The sequence below is a fragment of the Carex rostrata genome, chromosome 27 (genome assembly GCF_964058835.1).
Source record: "Carex rostrata chromosome 27, lpCarRost1.2, whole genome shotgun sequence".
Classification (NCBI taxonomy): Eukaryota; Viridiplantae; Streptophyta; class Magnoliopsida; order Poales; family Cyperaceae; genus Carex; species Carex rostrata.
The window spans coordinates 3,931,150-3,952,760 of NC_135944.1; the positions used below are offsets into that span (position 1 = coordinate 3,931,150).

At 33.8% G+C, this 21,611-nt stretch overlaps 1 protein-coding gene across 1 annotated transcript; it reads left to right on the top strand.

Annotated features, from left to right (window-relative positions):
- The first annotated feature begins 2,851 nt into the window (after positions 1 to 2,851).
- Positions 2,852 to 8,276, top strand: LOC144544760 (uncharacterized). Its single transcript, XM_078293321.1, has 10 exons — positions 2,852 to 5,112; positions 5,203 to 5,517; positions 5,596 to 6,362; positions 6,512 to 6,659; positions 6,735 to 6,879; positions 6,977 to 7,312; positions 7,431 to 7,538; positions 7,624 to 7,762; positions 7,844 to 8,058; positions 8,141 to 8,276. Exons 1-10 carry the CDS (start codon positions 2,852 to 2,854, stop codon positions 8,255 to 8,257), a joined length of 4,551 nt encoding a protein of 1,516 aa, XP_078149447.1. The 3' UTR covers positions 8,258 to 8,276.
- The last annotated feature ends 13,335 nt before the right edge of the window (positions 8,277 to 21,611 follow it).

Consider the following 21,611-nt stretch of genomic DNA (forward strand, 5'->3'; position numbering starts at 1 on the left):
AAGCCTAGCACACTTGGTATTATACTTTTAGTTATACTACATAACACACTAAGTTCTCTAAATGCATCGGCTAATGCATATATGGTGTCACATTTTATTAGCCTTTCTAAGCTGATGCATGGTTTTGTTTTAAGCTCATGATCAAAGCAAGGAATTTGCTAGAAGGGGTTAATTATTTTTTCATATATTAGTTGAACAATTAATTGCCTTTGACTATTCCCTTTTCTTTTTTCATTTTCTAAGAACTGTTTTGACTGTTCCTACTACCACTTATAGGTTGTTAGATATGTACCACTCAAGTGAAGAGCATCAGATTTGTTAGACATCATCAAAATTGACATATATTTTCTATCAAGTAAATACATTCAATAATATTCATAAGTGATGCTAGAAGGCATTTCCACTGGTTGTGTATATATGTTTGTTCATATATTTAATCAATTTAGACTACATTGTGGCTGCTATGCATCACATATATTTAATCAATTTAGACTACATTGCTTTAAGCTCATGATCAAAGCAAGGAGCTTGAGACCAGATTTTGTTTGAACTTGAGACCAGATTTTGTTTGACCTTGAGATCCATTTTTATTGTTGTGAATCATGTGATCTTCAGTATTGTCAACAATGACATATATGGGCTTTAAACCAGGCTAAATGGATCTGGATTTTGCATGTCTAAGTGCGTCACAACCCATTTGGAAATAAATCTGCTACGATCCTGAAAGGGATTGTAGGGTCCTACGGTTCTAAAAATGCCATGATCCTGGTTATAGTTCGGGATAGACAGCAAAATAATGCTGTAATCACTGGGTATTCATTGCCAAATTGTTCAATTTAATAAAAATGCAATATAATGCATGCAGGATATTCATCAAGCAGGGGTTATTTGTATTAAAGGTTAGTTGCTGTTAGTCAAGGTTGCTTTATGTAATTTGTAGGATATTCAGGAAGAGGTGATTGAACTTCAGAAACGACTGAATTCCTTGAAGAATATTCAAAGGTTAGTTGCAATCTGACAGAAACGTTTATTTTTCTCAAAGTTGGCAATTACCCCTTGTACTGTGAAATATCACTAGCATAATATTTAATCCCATAGCTAATCAATATCCCAATTGTAATCATATTTCTGTGTTTTCTGGGTCGCTGCTTAGTCCTCAAAATCGGATTGTAGTTACTGGTATACTGGTTTTCCTGCTGAATTTTACTGGTTTTTGTTGATTTTATCAATTTCCTTTAGATCTATGCATTTATATCAGTACACTATATAAATTTTCTCTATTTTTTAGTAGTTTAAAATTGAAAGTAGCATTGCACATCACTGCTGTGCTGTGTGCATTGGTCAATGTAGAAAAAAAAATTGCATGAAGAGCTTGATCTCTGCTCCCTAATAATTCATAGGCTTCATGTTTATTATAAAATATGTATAAAAGCTTAATAATTAAAAGAGTGACGTCAATAATATATCTAAGTACTATACATATTTTGCTTATATATTGAATATAATTGCTTCTATTATATATTATGGAACACTAGACAAATAGTCTATTAGTTTAGTGCTGATATATAAAAAAAAATTAGGATATAGCTAGTATATTAAAAGGTTAAAACTCAAAAGTTTCAAGTTTCAAGAATAGGAATATGATGAGACTTCTCTTTTAATAATTATTAAAAAATTGCAAATTAAGCATTGGTTCTCTGAGGCACAATTGTTGTAATATATACTTTATACATCAATAAAGGATTATTGGTCTCTCTTATCTTATCCAACCATATGAGCTTCTTTATAGCATGATATAATGATTAAATTCTTTATGGTCTCTCTTATCTTATCCAACAATTTTAGTAATCAATTGTACTAATAATATATATTAAATTCTTTATAGGATGTTGAATTAAAAGGTCCAAAAGAAAAAAGGCTCAAAGAGAGGTACGGGGAAGAAGTAGAATAATTGCTCGTAGTCAGGCAAGTTTTCTCCCTCTTAATGAAATGGTATTTAATTATATTATTAATTGTGTAGTACAATTTGTTAGTTATTAGTATAGTACTGTTTTATGATCCAACAAAACCGGAACATTTAGTATGCCTTTTAGGTTCATACCCGTTCAAAATTAATCCAATAGGGATTAATTTTGAATAGTCCCCGTTTTGGGACTGCTCTTTGAATGCTTTGTCTCATTTAGGATGTGAAGAACTGTCTGTGGATCTAGTATTTAAGAAAGATTCGGTATCATTTTCCCTTGTTCCTACGAGTACGTATTGAAACATGTCCAAAATGATGTGTTTTTAACGCGTACTCGGGGAACTAAGGGGAAATGCTGCCGAATTTTTCTTAAATACTAAATCCACAAACAGTTCTTCACTATTGAGACATAGCATTCAAAGAGTGGGATAAGATTGTACACCGGCCCTTCGTAAGCCCCAAAAGACTAACAACTTTGGACCTGTTTATATTTAATGTCATTATTTCATTGAAGTGTCAGAATATAAGGAAATCATAACTTCAAGTTCAGTTTTGACCTCGTGTGCATTTAATTTTATGTAGACCTAATTAAGGCAAGTCAAGTCAAGGCAAGGCAAGCGAAGCGTCCTCTTACTCTATCTGGTATGTATGTTTAAATTCATAGTTTATGTAGTGTAGAAGCCGCTTGTATGGCTGTATACAAGTCCTGTTGCATGGATGATGCAACAATTGATTGTGATTTCTTCCATGACTTGCTTTAGAGGGTCCGTTATCAATTGATGATATCTGGAGGGTCTAAAGTATAGATCTGGACTTCTTTATTTGTTTGAGTCTTAAAGTATATATACAATGTCTTAATTATAAATGTGTATGTCATGATTAGGAGAAATGGAGGGTGATCGTAGTTGGATGTACGGTCCTCGTTACTTGAATAAGCGAATGAATCCCACATTTGTTAAGGGTGTTGAGGGTTTTTTTGAATATGCATTTAGTATTCAAGAAAATATAACTAGTGGTGATCGCATTAGGTGTCCATGTGCCAAGTGTGGGTGTACCCGATGGTTGGACAAAGAAACTATCGGAAAACACCTGATGAAATTTGGATTCCGACCTTTCTACACCAATTGGTTCATGCATGGTGAGGCATACAGCCAACCCGAACAGAGCCAACCCGAACAGAGCCAACCCGAGGTGGAGTCGCCAAATGCTATGGTGGACATGCTTCTTGATGCTGCAGGTTCGTCTTTTGAATGGACTGCGGACGAGCCCCCGAATCAACAAGCTCAAGAGTTTTATAGCATGATGAAAGCGGCAGACGAACCGCTATGGGATGGTTGTGACAAGGAACATACTGTCCTTGCATGCGTTACCGAACTTCTCAGCATTAAAGCCGACTGCGGCATAACCAAGGAGGGATTCAATCGCATCATATCGGCCGTGAAGAAGTGGCTTCCGAAAGAGAATAGGTTGCCTCCAAATCAATATCAATGCAAGAAATTGGTGAAAGGGTTGGGATTAAGCCACGTGAAGATCCATGCTTGTCCGAATGATTGCATGTTATATTACGGTGATGATAACATTTCTAAAGAGAAGTGTGATGTTTGTGGACATAATCGTTTCAAACCCAGCAACCGTGAAAACACCACGAAACGTTTGCCGTACAAAGAAGTGCGGTATCTTCCAATCGGTCCGAGGTTGCTAAGACTCTTTTTAACTTCTACTACTGCTGAACAAATGCGTTGGCATAAAGAAGGAAAGCGGGAAAAGGAAGGGGTCATGGTTCATCCTGCTGATGGTGAAGCATGGAAAGAATTCAATCGTCTGAACTCAGATTTTGCAGCAGACCCTAGAAATGTCCGTCTTGGGTTTTGTTCAGATGGTTTCTCTCCTTTCAATATGGGAGGTCGGTCTTACAGCAATTGGCCGGTATTTCTAGTCATTTATAACCTTCCTCCAGCTTTGGTGATGCGTGACAACAACATATTCCTGTCTCTGTTGATACCAGGGCCCAATAGTCCCACTAGAAGCATAGACATCTACTTGCAACCTCTCGTGGATGAGCTGAATGCCTTATGGAAGGATGGAGTGCTAGCATACGATAAATTCAAGAAACAAAATTTCACAATGAAGGCTGCCTTAATGGGGACTATTAGTGATTATCCGGCCCTAAGTATGCTCTCAGGATGGTCGACGAAGGGAAAACTAGGTTGTCATGTATGCATGGAAGACACAAAGGCTTTCCAACTTAAGGAGGGAGGGAAGATCTCATTTTTTGATGATCACAGAAGGTTGCTGCCCCCTGATCATGAATTTCGATTTGAAAAAGATGCATTTAAGAAGAACACAATCGAGACTGACGGTCCTCCGCGACGCTTGAGCGGACAAGAATTGTTCGATCGGGTTTCTTTGTTGCAGCAAGTCACATTTGGCACCAAAAATAAGAAGAACATTTCTGGTTTTGGTGAAACGCATAATTGGAAAAAGAGAAGTATATTTTGGGAGTTGCCATACTGGAAAGATCATCTGGTACGACACCACATAGATGTTATGCATCTAGAAATGAATTTCTTTAAAAATATATTATTCACGTTATTCGATGTTAAAGGAAAGGCAAAAGATAACGCAAAGGCTCGTCTCGATATGGCACAACTATGTAGTCGTCCACACTTAGAGCTGACAACCAACGATAAGGGCAATTATGTAAAACCGCACGCAACCTACTGCTTAGACAAAAAACAGAGACGTGAAGTTTGTGAATGGGTGAAGAACTTAAAGTTTCCCGATGGGTATGCCTCTAATCTGTCGAATATCGTGGATGTTGATGATGGTTCATTCAGTGGGATGAAAAGTCATGACTGTCATGTTTTTATGGAACGGTTGTTACCTACAGCATTTCGAGATTTTCTTCCTAATCCAATATGGGAGGCATTAACAGAGGTTAGTAACTTTTTTAGAGACATATGTGGCAAGGAATTGGACCCTGTTCATATTGAGAAGCTTGAAAAGGATATTATTGTTACAATGTGCAAGCTAGAGAAAATATTTCCGCCGGGTTTCTTTGACTCAATGGAACATCTAATTACACACATCGCTTACGAAGCACGAGTTTGTGGTCCCGTCTCATTTCGTTGGATGTATACATTTGAAAGGTTGACATTCAATTCTTTGGAGTATATTTATTTCAATGTTAAATAACATTTCATGAGATGTATTTCTATTCTCATTACATGATATTGTAGATGCATAGGGCGTCTGAAGAGAAAGGTGGCTAATAAGGCACGTGTTGAGGGCTCAATTGTGGAGGCATACATAGCTGAAGAGATGATCAATTTTATGTCTTTATATTTTGAAGATGAGGTAGTTACACGGTTGAATCGTCCAGAGCGATACGACGACGGCGGATTTGTCGAGAATGACACACGGCTTCCTGTTATGAGCTATCCTGGACGTGCAATGGGTTCAATTCCCGTCAGAGATCTTACGGAGGAAGAGTTAAATGCGGCACACTATTATATCATGACTAATTGTCGCACTGAATTAGACCCTTTCATTGAGTGAGAATCTTTACATATTCTAATTTTTATGACTTTATTTGCATTGTTCGTCCTGTGACCAAATTCGGCATATTGCAGACAATTCGATGCTGAAATTAGAGAAAAAAGACCAACAATAAGCGCATCAAGTCTCGATAGAATCCGTTCGAAAGAGTTCAGTATGTGGATGCGTAAATCGGCGCTCAGTGGTAAGATTGCAGATTCAAGGATTGTTGAAATTGCACGTGGGCCAGTCACACGACGAGTTCAACGGTACAACATGTACGATGTGAACGGTTTTCGGTTTCACACTGAATCATATGGGAAAAACAGAAAAACAACAAATTACGGTGTTTGTGTTGAAGGGGAGAATTGGGAAGGCACATCAAGGGACTATTTCGGCATACTTGAAGAAATTATTCGGTTGGAATATAGTGGCGTGAACAACAAAGTGTTCTTGTTCAAGTGTCGTTGGTTCGACACACATAGGGGGTTACGGGTAGATAAGGAGCATGGATTAGTGGAGATAAATCATACAAGGCTTCTTCAAAAGGACGAGCATTTCGTGTTTCCCTGTCAAGCAATGCAAGTTTATTACCTGCCTTACGCATCATCAAAGCGAGAGAGACAAGACTGGTGGGTTACCATTAAGACAAAAGGAAAAAGAAAACCACTTATTTTGTTCGATGGAGATGCGTCTGTGGAAAACAACCCACATTTGACCGAGTTCTTTCAGGAAGATGGTCCACCAACCGATTTTGTAGTGCGCGCTGCATATGAACTGAATGACCCAAGTTTCTTCGTTGATGGGGCTGTTCCTGAAATTGTAGAAGAACAAGAATTACAAGGAAATAATAAAAAAGATAGTAGCAAAAAAAGAAAAAAGAAAAAGAGAACGTAAATTGGAACATTAGGTTAATATCTTTCTCTTTAAGTTGCAGCAATTTTTATATTTACTTGTTTTTTTTCAATTCTCTTGAGTGAAACTAATTGATTTTTATCATCTCAATTCTAGATATGGCACCAAGTAGAAAGGGGAAGGGAAAGGCACCGGCGGAAGACGAAGGAGAGTCTAGTGGGAGAAATGTTCGCGGTCGAAATGCATACAAAGCGCCGCCTTCAGATCCGAGTTTGCGACCAGTGCTTCGGTTGGCGGGTTTCAAGTAATATTCAATTTTTTTTGTATGTTGTAATTATGCTTTAATTGTAGGGATTTTAATAATTATTTTTATTTGCAGGACTTTTGATGCAGGGCACTCGGAGAAGACGAAGGATGTTGCAAAAATTATTTCGCAGGAAGTACGAAATAATTATCCTGGCCCGTACTACAGATACAATGATTTCCCCCAGAATACTAAGGATATTATCGAGGCGGAGTTTTTGGTAACTAAAATTTTCTGAAACAAAACCTCTAATAATTACTTATTTCTTTTTTTTTCAAAGCTAACAGATGATATTAATTATCTACTATGCATTGCAGAAGCACTATCAGTTTGCACCTGATGTAGATGAGCGTGAGGCATGGTCTACATTTAAAAAGATAGCTAATGCACGGCTGAAGGATTTGCTGAATAAGTGCAAGGGGGCAGCAACCAAGCAGTACGGAGAGTCAATGGTTGAGTGGAAGGAGCGTGGGGCTGCTCCTCGCCCCTACTGTGAATGGATCACGCCGGCATACTGGCCCGGACTCGTTGATCATTGGTGCAGTGACGATTTTACCAGTAGGAGCAAGCGGAATGCAGAAAATAGGGCCAATGCTGAAGGTTCAGGTGCCACGACGGGCTCTGTGAACATGCTTGTTCACAAACAGCGCTTCGTAAGTTGTTTTTTTATTAAATTAATTTATTTTCATTCGAATTGAATCTAATTGAATCTAATCGATCTAACCTTGATAATCTTTTTTTAAATGAAATGATTTTTCAAATTCTTAACAGGAGCAAACACAAGGGCGCGAACCCAGATGGTCCGATGAGTTATTCCAGCCTACTCATACGAGAAAGGAAACGGGGGAATACATTAATGTTAAGGCTAAAAACGCACAGGTAATAATACTTTTGAATCGTTTAGATTACACCAATTGATTCCAGTTGTACATAACATTATTGTTATATTTTACAAAATTTGCAGCTAAAATATGAGAAAGCTATGACGGAGAAGTATGGAGCGGATAGAGGCGCATGGCCTGCATACGACGCTGACCTCTGGTACTCTACGGGCATTGATGATCAGAATGTCCACGGCGACAACTATGGTCTCGGTGCTCTAGGTAAAATAAACATTCTTTGAAATTTGAAATTTATTTTAGTTTTGTCATTTCGTACTAATTGTCTTACTTTTAATGTTACAGGCAAGACGAGAGGCATGTTTCGCTCCAGAGGGTCTAGCAGTTCTCAGTCGCATTCTTCACAGTCATATTCCTCTATGCCGCCAGGTCAGCGTCTCACAGAAGAAGATATCGACAGGATATCTTCTCGGGTACTTCGTCAGATGGAGGCTCAGATCGAGGCTCGGGTGGATGCTCGGTTGGAGGCTCGGTTGGGATCTCGGTTGGGAGCTACTCAGGTATAAAATTTGATAAGTATGTTTTAATTGTGAACCGTAAACTAATCCTAATTATGTAAACTTCTTTCTTACAACCTCATAGGCCGGAGGTTCAGGCTCGCACCAGGCCTCGCCACCCGCTCCTCAGGATGACGAGGATGATGATGACACTGATGACGAGGAGCATTGGTCGGATGTTGGCGGTGATGGTACAGCTTAGGTCTTTTTATATATTTCTACCTTGTCATATGATAGTGTTTATGTTATTGGCACAGCTATGTACTCGATATTTATGTTTATGGTGCTGATGGTACTGTTTGGCATTTAGACTTACTGTTATGTACTCGGATGTTTATGTTTGATGAGATGATATACTACTTTTTGATTTTTATGTTTATATTTGTTTGTATGCTTGTGTTGTATGTTGAGTGTGTATTGATATTTATTTTTGCTTATATGTTGGTACGTGTGATACCAATTATTAAATGGTGCAAATGTAAATAATAACAATAAACCTAAAAACCTGATAAATAAGTATCAGCGACCGGGATAGAGCTTCAGATACGAACTACATTGGTCTCTGATAATTCGCTCATCAGCGACCAAATATACTATCAGCGACCGTTATTTCCGGTCTCTGATAACTTTACATGACGTCAGCAAAAAAACAACAGCGAGCAAAAAACTTTGGTCGCAGAAAGATTTTCAGCGACCGGATGACGTCATTCAGAGACCGGTGACGTCATCAGAAGAGTATCTGCGACGATGCTTTCAGCGACCGGTCTTTCAGAGACCGGTTTTGACTTTCAGCGACCGGCGCCATAACTTTCAGCGACCGGAATTCCGGTCGCTGAAAGTAGATTCTGTTGTAGTGATTGTAATTCAAACTTCAATGCATGTCTACGGTTTTTTCATCAAACAAACACAAAAAATGGGAGACAAGACAACGTATTACAGGAATTCAGAATTAAAAAATAAATTTATCTTAGGAATATACCTGGTCTGAATGTCATGGATCACCACCTCTCCTTCCATATTATGTGCTTCAAGACGCTAGGGTTAGCTCAGAGGAGAAGGTAGGTTAGCGGCAATCGTTTGCCTTCCTGGGGGCAAGAAATTCCTGCCTCTAGAGTCACTGTTGGTGGGCCCCTATTTTAAAAAGTAACAGTAATCAGCCCTTTTTAACAGTAACCGATCTCACCCACAGTGATTGAGGGAGCAGGATTTTCCTGCACCTCAGGGGCAGGTGATTACAATAATAAGAGATGAAATTCCAAGAGACCGTTTTATTGAAATTACCAACCCTACACTAATCATATTGAAATTTCATCATAACCCGTTTTATTGAAATTTCCGACCAGCCCACTACTAATTAAGTAATTAGATTGAAATTTCATGAGCCCGTTTTGATTCAAATTACCAGCTCGTCGTTTAGTTGAAATTAAGTTAATTGCGAGAAATGTATTATATATAAGTATAAGAAATCTAAATATCTATAAAAAAAATTAAAGAAATCTAAAAAAATAAAGAAAAACAAAACATAGCGGAGTAAATTCCATAAAAAATAAGAAATCTAAAAGAACAATGAAAAAGCAACACAGATCACGAGAAAATACAAAATCCAAAAAAAAAAAAAAAAAACCGATCAGTGTAAATTGCCGAGAAAATAAAAAATTAAAAAATAACAAAAAACAACACAGACAGACAAATCTAGATAAATTCACAAGAAAATAAGAAATCAAAAAGGAAAGATAATAAAGAGATCTGTGTAAATTAATTCCCGAGTAAAAAATTAAGAAATATAAATGAGACGAGATCAACTCCTCTCCTTCTTCTTGCATGTCTCTCATGGCTGTAGTTTAGCTAAAGATCTAATATTTGTCACCATGAAGAAAGAGATAGAGATGGGCCAATCTAAAATTAGGTTTTAGGTTTGGAGATGGGCCAATCAACTACCAAGTCTTGATGCTTCATTATTAAAATGCACCATTAACATATCATACATATGGGTGTTTATTGGGTCCGGTTTATTCGGTTTTCAACTAAACCGAATTAGTTTGGACTTCATGGTTTGGTTTTTTCGGTTTAATAGTTCGGTTCAATTTGATTTTTAAAACCGAATTATAATTTCAATTCGGTTCGGTTTGAAAATTTTCAAAACCCAAATAACCGAACCGACCAAAGATTTATATATTACGAATTTGGTTCGGACCGTCCCGATTTATTTCTTAATATCCCAATTTAGTTCTTAATTAGTTGCTTTAAATACTTTAGTTTATTTCTTATAATCCCAGTTTATTTCTTAATACCCTGGTTTATTTCTTAATATACTTTGGTTTATTATAAATCAATTGCTTTAAATAAATTAATATATTTCATTTTTAACTGAACAAACTAAATAAACCAAAATAATATTTTGGTTCAGTTCAGTTCTGTTCGGTTGCAATATTAAATCGGTTCGATTCGATTTGGTTTTATTTTTGAAACCGAAATATAACTTCAGTTTGCCTAATTCGGTTTGGTTTCATCCAAACCGAACCGATGAACACCCCTAATCATACATCATATTATTATGTGTTCATGTGCCTCGTTTAGCCACTGAAGTGATGACACGTAAGAAAAAATAATGAGTAGTAAATCTATTCATACGCTCTCTCAATCTGCACTACCTATCCTAAAGTCCTCTAATATGCAGGGATTATGCCACATTGAATCGCAAACAACTTGTTATACTTGTACGTACATTCCCCCTTAAACATAATAAATTGACGCCTCTAATATGCATCGTTTTATACCCACACCACACCACGCCACACTACTCCATGTCACGGCCCCGCCACACCAAACTGCAATATAATGAACTCTAATTTACTTCGACTATAATTTATTAGAGAGAAATGTTCTAGTCCCCGAACTATTATATTCGAACGTGTCCCACAAGTAATTTAGTAGAAAAAACTTTCTAATGTTGTTTAACTTTCATTTTCAGTGCTAATATTCAAACATTTAAACCTTTGTTTATAAACTTTTAAAATGTTACTCGCAAGTATTGGATTCTCAATCTGAAAGCATTTAAATTCTAAATCTAGATAGTTTTCAACTCCTAACGATTTTTGTCTGCAAGCCAAAAAAGAAAATATTCATTTCACTTATTCTTTTTTTTTATGATCATTCTTATCCATTTTTTTGACGATCTATGATGAATTTTATGAATCTAAATATATGAATGTTTTTTGTTCGATTTTATCTTTCAAATAAGATCCATAAAGAAATACTTTTGAGTTATTTGAAGTCATTGATTTTTTTTAAATAAAGCTCATGGACACTTTAAATTTCAAGTTTTAAAATCTCAGTCTACAACCATTAAAATTTTCAAGGCTTTGTATATTAGGTTTATATGCTCTGTACATGAAGTGTTATTGTTGAGGTTTACACGCTTTGAAGTGTTATTGTTGATATTTAAATTATTTGTATATGAGGTTTATATGCTTTATTCTAGAGATTTGAAGTGTTATTAATGAGGTTTATACGCTTGTACTTGAGGTTTATATGAAAAATTTGATAACTTGTAAATAGAGGTTTAAATTGTTTTGAAGTAAAAAAAAAAAAAAACTAAAAGTCAAAGTGATTTAAAGTGGTAAGAAAATGATGACACAAATATAACTCGAAAGTTATTCTTTATGGATCTCATTTGAAAGAGAAAATTGAGTAAAAAAACATTCGTATTTTTAGATTTACAAAATTCATCACGGATCATCGGAAAAATGAGACTGGTTAGAGAAAAAAAAAATGGGTGAAAGAATTTTTGTTTTAGCTAATACAAAAGTAGTTAGGAATTAAAACTACTCAGATTTATGATTTTAAGTACTTGTAGATCGTAGTTTAAAAGTATTTTCAATACCACTGTAATGGTTATAAACAAACATTTAATTGCTTGAATATGAGCGATGAAAATAAAAGTTAAACATTATGTACTTGGATGACGTGCTCGAAAATTTATTTGGGGGTCAATTATCATGCTCCTATAGAGAGATCAAATTTATGAGAAAGCAAACTCCATTTGTAATTTATTAATTAAATGATTTAATATTAAATTGTTGGCTCAGTCAACTGAATATTAATGTTATTAAAAAACACATTAAATTAAAATCAATTAAATTGGCTGATTATTATTTGTTAACATGATATTGAGTAAACTGTTTAGACAGATGTTTGTCTATTATGTTTAATCTTTACAAGTTAAAAATATGATTTATGTGATGAACCTTTGTCACTGGAAGAACCAGATTGAAATCTAATTATTATTTAAAATATAGCCACTAGGTTTTATAGAAATCCGAACCTAAGGTAAGAGAATATTACTTTTTAGATCAGGAACCTTCCGATTGAAACCCACACAAATATTGAAGGAATAGATTTCTGATCTCAGATGATCCTTATGTTAATAGAAATATTCTGTTACCTTAGAAAAGTGGGTGTTTCGTCTCAAATTTTGTGATTGCGCATGCATTCCATTAAATGCATGGACACCGCTCTTGGGACCCATGCCAGCAGCATTTTAATTTTTCACGTGTCGTGTTGTGTCGTGATCAAAATATCAAGGGATGGTCATGGCACATAAATGGTCACGCCATGTAAGTCATGCCGTGTGTAAACGTGCCGTGATCAAATGTGACTCATGTGACTCGCGTGACAATTTAAACATAATTTATGTTAGTTTATTTAAGATTCATTATTTAGTCAATATCTAACAGTCCTAATTATACGTGACTCGCGTGATCACGTGTTGTACCATGCCGTGACTAGATCTTTCACGTAATGTGTTATGCATGCTGTACCAAGTTGTCGTGCCAATATTTCAAAAGATGATCACGACATAAGACACGTAAGTCACAGCATGTAATCAACATATGTTTTATGACGGAGCCGTCTTCACTATGCCGTTTTTCCCAATCTGGCTGTTGGGCCCCCACGTCCCATGCGACGACCAACCAAAACTTTTCTCAGTTTTCAGTTTTGGATTCAATAAATGCAACGCACTGACCGTGACGATTTTCATTTACACACGTCTACTGTTTCAACAAAATATAAATAAACAAACAACAGGGAACCCTTTGAAAACTTTCATTGACCTTTTGCTTTTGATAAAATTAATTGATAACTTTGCTTCAAGATGATTGTTGATCACTTTGTAGTCTCTACTTTGTCCAGTTCACTGTTCACACAAATTTACTGTTTGGTAATGAGTATCACATTTGGAGTCATAATAAAAATCTAGTTATGTCTTCATATAAATATAGAGAATAACAATAGGGTCCTATTTGTAAAATTTTCATGCCAGTCCTTATTAGTCTTGGATTTCCTCAGATAAAAAATGGATTTTTACCAAAGTCTCATGTATGTTTCTTAAATAAGTATAAAATAGAGCATAATATGAAATTTCCCAAGTCAGCCTCCAAACAAATAAAGATATGCAAGATTCAAGAATGAAATTTATCATGTTTGTAAGGACTTAATAGCCTAATTACCCTTTCATGAATGTTTCTTTTATATATATTCAGAGAAACAAACAAAAAGGAAACCCAACGAAGTCACAATTTATCCAGATCAATTCAAAGCCCATTCCAAGAAAGCCCAAAAAGGAAAGATTAAGAACCCCAAATAAATCAGAGAAGGCCCTCAAAGAGATGAAATAAAGCCCAAATACAGCCTTCCACCAAATATAAGGCGAGCTGATCCTTTCCGATTAAAGTGCGCAGAGGAGAAATTCAAAATAGACGCGAATCTTGGCGATCGCACGGGATCTGATGCAACCAGAGACGCTCCCCAATTGTTATTGACACACAGCACATTCTCTCATGTAAAGAGAGGCAGTAAGCCAAATGTAAAACATTGGGTAGAACATGTGATTATGCACTAAAAATTGGAGCAGCAAAGAGAGGATAGGTATAACCACATAACAGAATTGGTGAATCCTTGTTAGAATAGCAATAGAGTCAGTTCTTCTTCTTGTTTTTCTTTTTTTCTTTTTTTCTTTTTGGTTTAATTTCAGAGGACGACAAACAAAGTTAGCCCCTTTTGTATTTGAGTCTGTTAATGAGAAGGAGAAGAGAAGTGGAGGGTATTGTAGTCAATATAATTTTTTAAATAATTAAATAAATATTAAAATAAATGAATGGGGATATAGAAAAGAAAGTTAAGTTTATACAGGGATATTGAATATTATGTTGTATTCATGGAGAAATTGGCTATTTTAAAAGTTTGAATGGTACATACACTAGAAATTTTCCCTTTATAAATTTATGACACTAAACGATAAACAAATAAATATGCACCTCTATGTCATGGTCTCTCGCACAAATGCGCGGCCCATCTTGGGCCCACTTTAACTAGCTAACCGAACCAATGCGCGGCCCATATCATAGGCTAATATTTGCTTTCTTAGTGCCCTATAGCAAGGAAACCATAAAATATATATGTGGCTTCTATGTAATTGGGAAGAGCACTTTAATTGTCTTGTTCGAATTTTTCTCATTAGGTTTATATGTTCTTACATTATAACTTGATGGAAATAATGACTGATGAAGCAAAAATATAAAAGTGACCTTTACTCCTAAGCATGTAAAGAGTGACCTTTCACACTATTTTTCAATTGTTATATTATCCTCATAATTTTTGTGTGAATTTAAAATTGAATACATACTTTAAAGTCATGCATAAAAATGAGTCGTGCGTGAACAACTACTATTTATATCTTTTAATTTTAATTTCATTTCATTTTGTTGGTAATTTTAAATTGTTAGTCACTATTAAAATATTACTTGTTAAAAATAATATTTTTAATTAACATTTATAATTTTCATCTTAGATATAAGAATAAATCAAACAATACATTAAATAAACAACTTCATGATCTAGCCTAAGCCCTAAACCCTATATTGTTTCTCTCCAATCTCGATCTCAATGGCACATCTAAATATGGAAGAAGAGGTTGTTGTTCAAAATATCAACACTAGGTATGTATTTCACCATTCAGAAAAAGATCTTTGATTCATTGATCAATTGATTGGTCATAAGGACCACTGATTCATTGATTTTCGAGTATGTAGTTCTTGACCATTTGGCCAGATAATGAGGTTGATACCACCTCTTTTGACATGTCTTAGGCCAGATCATGGGGTTGTTTATTGAATGTATTGTGGTATCAAGTCAAGGATTTAGAATTTAGGGTTTGACATATCTTAGGCCAGAATATGGGGTTGTGGTATCAAGCCTCTTTTGACATGTGTACAGTTTGTTGTTCTTGTCTTTTGTCACTTTAGTGTTAAATTTTATTTTTTATTATTTTTTCAAGGTTTTGGTGCATTGTCTGCGGTGGCAACTTCTTGAATCAAGATATATTTGAATTTCATTACATTGCTTTTCACCCTAAGTTTAAGATTAACTGCAAGATTTGTCTCAATAGGTATATGTTTTTGTCTATATGTTTATTACCTTTAATATATAGAGACGATATTTCATTTTTAATATATTTATTTATATTTTTTTTTCTATTATTCTATTAACATTTAACTTATATTTTACTTTCTTTGTAAAATAGGTTCAAGAATGAGTTAGATTATGAGTTTCATACCTGCCAGATGCACTACAAACGTGTTTTCTACAAGTTTATTATGAAAGTCTTTGGCAATACACTATTCCAAGACATCACTCCAAAAGAGTTTCACCGCTTAAAGAAAAATGAAATTCCGTGTCAGAAAATGTGGAGGAGCCTTTCCTGCCATCAGATGATGTTAGATATCTGACACTTTAAGAGAAAAAACACATTCTGGTGGCAGATTTGAAGATAAGAGGGAAAAATATTTGACAAGGTTGTGTACAGGGGCTTGAAGCAGGATTGCATCTAAGTCCTTCCGCCGTGTTTGAGGCATTTCTCAGTTATCACAAGTGTCTTCAACCTTAGTTTAAATAAAATGTAAGACATTGCTGGATATACCAATAAAACAGTTTTTGAATTTTTGTAAAAGATTTTTGTTTTGGTTGTTGAAACTCTTTTTCAGATGGTTGAATGTTTGTGCTTTAATGAGAATTTGAATTGATATATATATTTTTGTTTTTTACTTGTATTGAAATGTGGACTTGACACCTTCAATTCCCTAGCTTGGAAGCATATTTAAAAACAATTTAGGTTGTGCCAGTTGAAATGTTGAGGCCTTAAAATATAAAATTTGGGTTGTTTGTTTTAGGAATTAGAGTAATGGCTGTTTTGTTTAATGTTGTCCTTTATATCTTGCAGAGTTTTGAGGTGTGTTTTTGTGGTTTAGCATTTGTGCTGAAAGCAGCCCTAGTTTGTGGATTTTTTATATATTATTCGTCTAATGGTAGAAAATAATTTTGTTAATATTTGTAATAGGAATTCGTTGCTAGGTAAGCACAATCTGATTTATGTTGTTAGTTAAGTAGTTCACTTTTTGGAACCTCAACTTTGGTTTCTATTTCAGAACTACTTTGGTACCTGTAACAATCTAGTTTATGTTGTTCAATTTGTTTAACCTCAACTTTGGTTCCTGCAACAATCTGGTTTATATTGTCATTTAAGGAGTTCAATTTGTTTGACCTCAACTTTGGTTTCTATTTCAAAACTACTTTGGTACCTGTTAGTAGCTGGTTAATGTTGTCAGTTAAGGAGTTCATATTTTCGATCCTCAACTTTGGTTTCTATTTCACATCTACTTCATAGGTCGTGTGTACAAATCATCCGTCTATTATATTTGATAATATACCTGCAACAATCTGGTTTATACGTGCCACAATCAGATTGTACGAGATTTTGTATATATTTATACAGTGTTTTGTACGAGATTTTGTCAAGACTACATGAAGATAATCAACAGCATGCAAGGGCCACTGACAGCCAGATCAATATTATGTCTCTACTTTGTCCAGTTCACACAAAATTACTGTTTGGTAATGAGTATCACATTTGGAGTCATAATAAAAATCTAATTATGTCTTCATATAAAAATAGAAAATAACAATTGGGTCCTATTTGTAAAATTTTCATGCCAGTCCTTATTAGTCTTGGATTTCCTCAGATAAAAAATGGATTTTTACCAAAGTCTCATGTATGTTTCTTAAATAAGTATAAAATAGAGTATAATATGAAATTTCCCAAGTCAGTCTTCAAACAAATAAAGATATGCAAGATTCATGTTTAACAAAAGAATGAAATTTATCATGTTTGTAAGGACTCAAAAGCCTAATTACCTTTTCATGAATGTTTCTTTTATATATATTCAGAGAAACAAACAAAAAGGAAACCCAACGAAGTCACAATTTATCCAGATCAATTCAAAGCCCATTCCAAGAAAGCCCAAAGAGGAAAGATTAAGAACCCCAAATAAATCAGAGAAGGCCCTCAAAGAGATGAAATAAAGCCCAAATACAGCCTTCCACCAAATATAAGGCGAGCTGATCCTTTCCGATTAAAGTGCGCAGAGGAGAAATTCAAAATAGACGCGAATCTTGGCGATCGCACGGGATCTGATGCAACCGGAGATGCTCCCCAATTGTTATTGACACAGAGCACATTTTCGCTGAGGTCCCTCAAATCCTTTGAATCAGGACAGAAGCCACATGAAAACTTACAAAAAGGCCATATAAATTGTAGATTCTTACACAATTTATTTTTGTTCATGAGTTTGGTGTACATATCTATAGTACAATTCATACAAAAATTATTAGTAAGGATAGCTTGTGACATATTGTTTGTGAGTTACCTAAATATACTAGTCAAGTGTGACATATTGCGTATCAATATATTATGATGACATCAAAAGATTAAGAAGTAGATATGCAATATACGTCAAGTCTCTCTCACGCATTTAAATATACTAGTCAAGTGCTTGTGCGTTGTAACGAGAAATAAAATATTGTTTTGATTACATTTTTTTAAATGATATTATTTTTTATTTGATTTGTTCATTATGAATTCTAAAATAAAAAGAAGTGGCCTAAGTGTTTATTTTTTTCTTCAAAGATGGTAATAAAAAAAAATCAGGAGAATCAATGCAAGTGTATGTTGTAAATATTTTTGTTTACTTTTTCCTTGTAGTTTCTATTTATTTTCTTTATTGCCTTGCGGTTCACACACAAAAAATTATTTGTTTCATTCGTCAAGTCTCTCTCACGCATTTCAATACATTATAATAACACAAAAGATTAACAAGTAGATCGCTGCTCGGCACATCTTGGGAAACCATAAATTAATTTATTTTTTTTTCTTAATTAATGCCCTATTATAAGGAAACCATAAATTAATTTATATACGTGGCTTGCATGTAATTGGGAAGAGCACTTGATTTTTCTTGTTTGAGTCGTATTATTATGGCTCTTGCAAATTCCTCGTCATTGGTTGTGATCTCAAATCTGATCTAGACAATAAAATTTATTTACATGTATATTGAAGAAGTATCACAAATGCAATGAAATATCCAATAGAGATCCTTAATAAGAACCAATAATTAACACATGAAATAAAGCAGTATCAACGTTGCAATTTAGAAAAGGCTAGATATAGTATGAAACAAATTTGCTTGGTTTTCCTTTTTTAAACTCCCAAGTTTTCTTAAAATGAGGTGAAAGTTCACACAATTTTTGCATATACACAAAAAGTTATATTAATTTGTCGTTAATTTACTATAACTTTAACATATATATTAAACTTTCGTTTAAATTTTAAATTTTAGTGTACTATTTTGAAGACGTAATGAGTAAATTCAAGCTAGTTTTGGGCATTGGATAGGTTTCAAATCTTAGTGAAAAGGCCCAATAAAGCTTGAAGAAGTGGAGAGACCTAGTAACATGGCTCTTAAAGCATAATAGGATCTCATAAGCATAATTGGAAACTAAGGACAAAAAATGGTATTAATTATTTTTTGTTTAAGCTAGGCATTTATAATTAATGGAACCTGATAATTGTATCTCAAACAAAATTTCCGAACGAGTCCCCCAAGTACTTAATGTCTAACTTTAATTTTCAATGTTCATGTTCAAGAATTTAAAGCTTTGTTTATAAGCATTCACAATGCTACTCGTAAGTTTTTAAAACCCTATCTACAAGCATTTAAATTCTAAATGTAGATAATTTTTAACACCCAACTACTTTTGTCATCAAGCTAAAGAAAGAAATATTTCTTTCACCCACTTTTATTTTATTTCCTCTAATCATTCTCATCAATTTTCTCGACGATCTGTGACGAATTTTACAAATCTAAAAATATGAACGTTTTATACTCAATTTTTCTTTCAAATGAGATCCATGAAGAAATATTTATGAGTTATTTTTAAGTCGTCGTTTTTTTTAAGTAAAGCTAATGAACACTTTCAATTCTTAAGCATTTAAACCTATGATTTCTAACATTTAATCTACTACGTTGAAACATTTAAATCTCAAATATAAGTTATTTTTTTATTTTTTACAGCTAGCACTTTTGACACTTTTAACTATAACAGGAAACTAGTTAAACCGTTATTAAGCAATCAAAACTAAAAATTATCGACAGTTATTCATTATCCAAAATTAGAAAAATTTCGGTTGAACTAGTTTGGGGACTGAATGTGGTATGATGGCTTGAGGTATCAGAACATTTATCATAATTAATTGCTTTTAAATATGAATGAGCTAATTCATGTTTTCCTTTTGTTTGTACAATGGAAAGGAGGTGCGCATTCATAACGTTGAGTTTTTCTTTTGTTTGTACAGTTTTTTTTTTCTCATTACATCCTCAAGGTTACCTATAAATTAATTGTTTTTAGCACTATACAAAGGCAATATATTTTGGTCATTACGGATCCTACTCATAAACGATAGACCTAATAAACCATGATTTGCTTATCAATTCAATTTATCTTATATTCGAATTTTCTCATTAGGTCTATATGTTCGTACATTATAAAAAGTGACCTTTCACACTTGTCTTCAATTGTTAGATTATCCACATAACTTAATTGAAATATTGACTGATGGTCAAGCAAAAATATAAGAGTGACCTTTACACCTAATCATGTAAAGAGTGACCTTTCACACTATTCTTCAATTGTTAGATTATCCTCATAATTTTTGTGTGAATTCAAAATAGAATACATATTTTAAAGTCATGCATAAAAACGAGTTGTGCATGAACAACTACTATTTGTATCTTTTAATTTTAATTTCAACTCATTTTGTTGGTAATTTCAAATTGTTAACCACCATTAAAATATTACTTGTTAAAAATAATATTTTCAATTAACATTTATAATTTTCATCTTAGATATGAGAGTAAATCAAATATTAATTCAAATACTAACACATAATATACATCAAAATAATTAAAATTACTTCAATTCTCAACTGATGAAACTTCTTTTGGCTGATGTTTTGAAACAGTGTATCACCAAATAACTTTTAAATAAATTTATAGTGAACGCCCTTATGATGCATATAGAAGTTAAATATTAATAGAATAATACTGTATACAGTGAGAAAAAGAAACAAATAAATATATTTGAAATAAGATCTTCTCTATATATATTATATTGATTCTTTTTTAAATAAGTTAATTATACTAAGCCATGTGTTATTGAAAATTAGCGGTGCCAATTTTTTGGATCAAGATGTATTAGAATTTCATTAAATTACTTTTCACTCTAAGTTTAAGCTTAACTGAGAGGTTTGTCTCAATAAGTATATGTTTTTGTCTATATGTTTATTACCTTTAATATATAGAGGCGGGATCTTTATTTTAATATATTTATTTATTTTTCTTTTTCTATTATTCTATTAACATTTAACTTATATTTTATTTTCTTCATAAAAAAGGTTCAAAAATGAGTTAGCTTATGAGTTTCATACTCGCCAGATGCACTACATGGGTGTTCCCTACGAGTTTGTTATGAAAGTCTTTAGCAATACAATGTTTCATGACATAACTCCGAAGAAGTTTCATCGCTTAAAGAAAAATGAGATTTTGGTGCCGAAAAATGTAGATGAGTCTCCCCTGCAATCAGATGATCCTGAATATATCTAACACTTCAAGATAACAAGGATATTAATTCTGATGGAATCTTTGAAGATAAGAGGGAAAAAATTTGATAAGTTTGTGTATAGGGGCTTGAAGCAGATTGCATTTTAGGCCTTCTGCCATGTTTGAGGAATTGCTTAGGTATCATAAGGGTTATCAACTTTAATTTAAATAAAATGTAAGACATTGCTAGATAGATACCAGTAAAACAGTTTTTGGATTTTTGTAAAAGATTTTTGTTTTGGTTGTTGAAACTCTTTTTCAGATGGTTGAATGTTTGTGCTTTAATGAAAATTTGAATTGATATTGTTTTTTTTTATTTAGTATTGAAATGTGGACTTGGCACCTTGAATTCACTAGCTTGGAAGCATATTTAAAAACAATTTAGGTTGTGCCAGTTGAAATGTTGAGGCTTTAAAATATAAAATTTGGGTTGTTTGTTTTTTGATTTAGAATAATGGCTAATTTGTTGCTGTCATTTATATCTTGTAGAGTTTTGAGGTGTGTTTT

Coding starts and splice junctions, on each gene's coding strand:
- LOC144544760 (XM_078293321.1), top strand. CDS start 2,852: ATGGAGGGTGATCGTAGTTGGATGTACGGTCCTCGTTACTTGAATAAG. Junction 5,518..5,595: donor GAATTAGACCCTTTCATTGA/GTGAGAATCTTT, acceptor GGCATATTGCAG/ACAATTCGATGCTGAAATTA. Junction 7,313..7,430: donor TTGTTCACAAACAGCGCTTC/GTAAGTTGTTTT, acceptor AATTCTTAACAG/GAGCAAACACAAGGGCGCGA.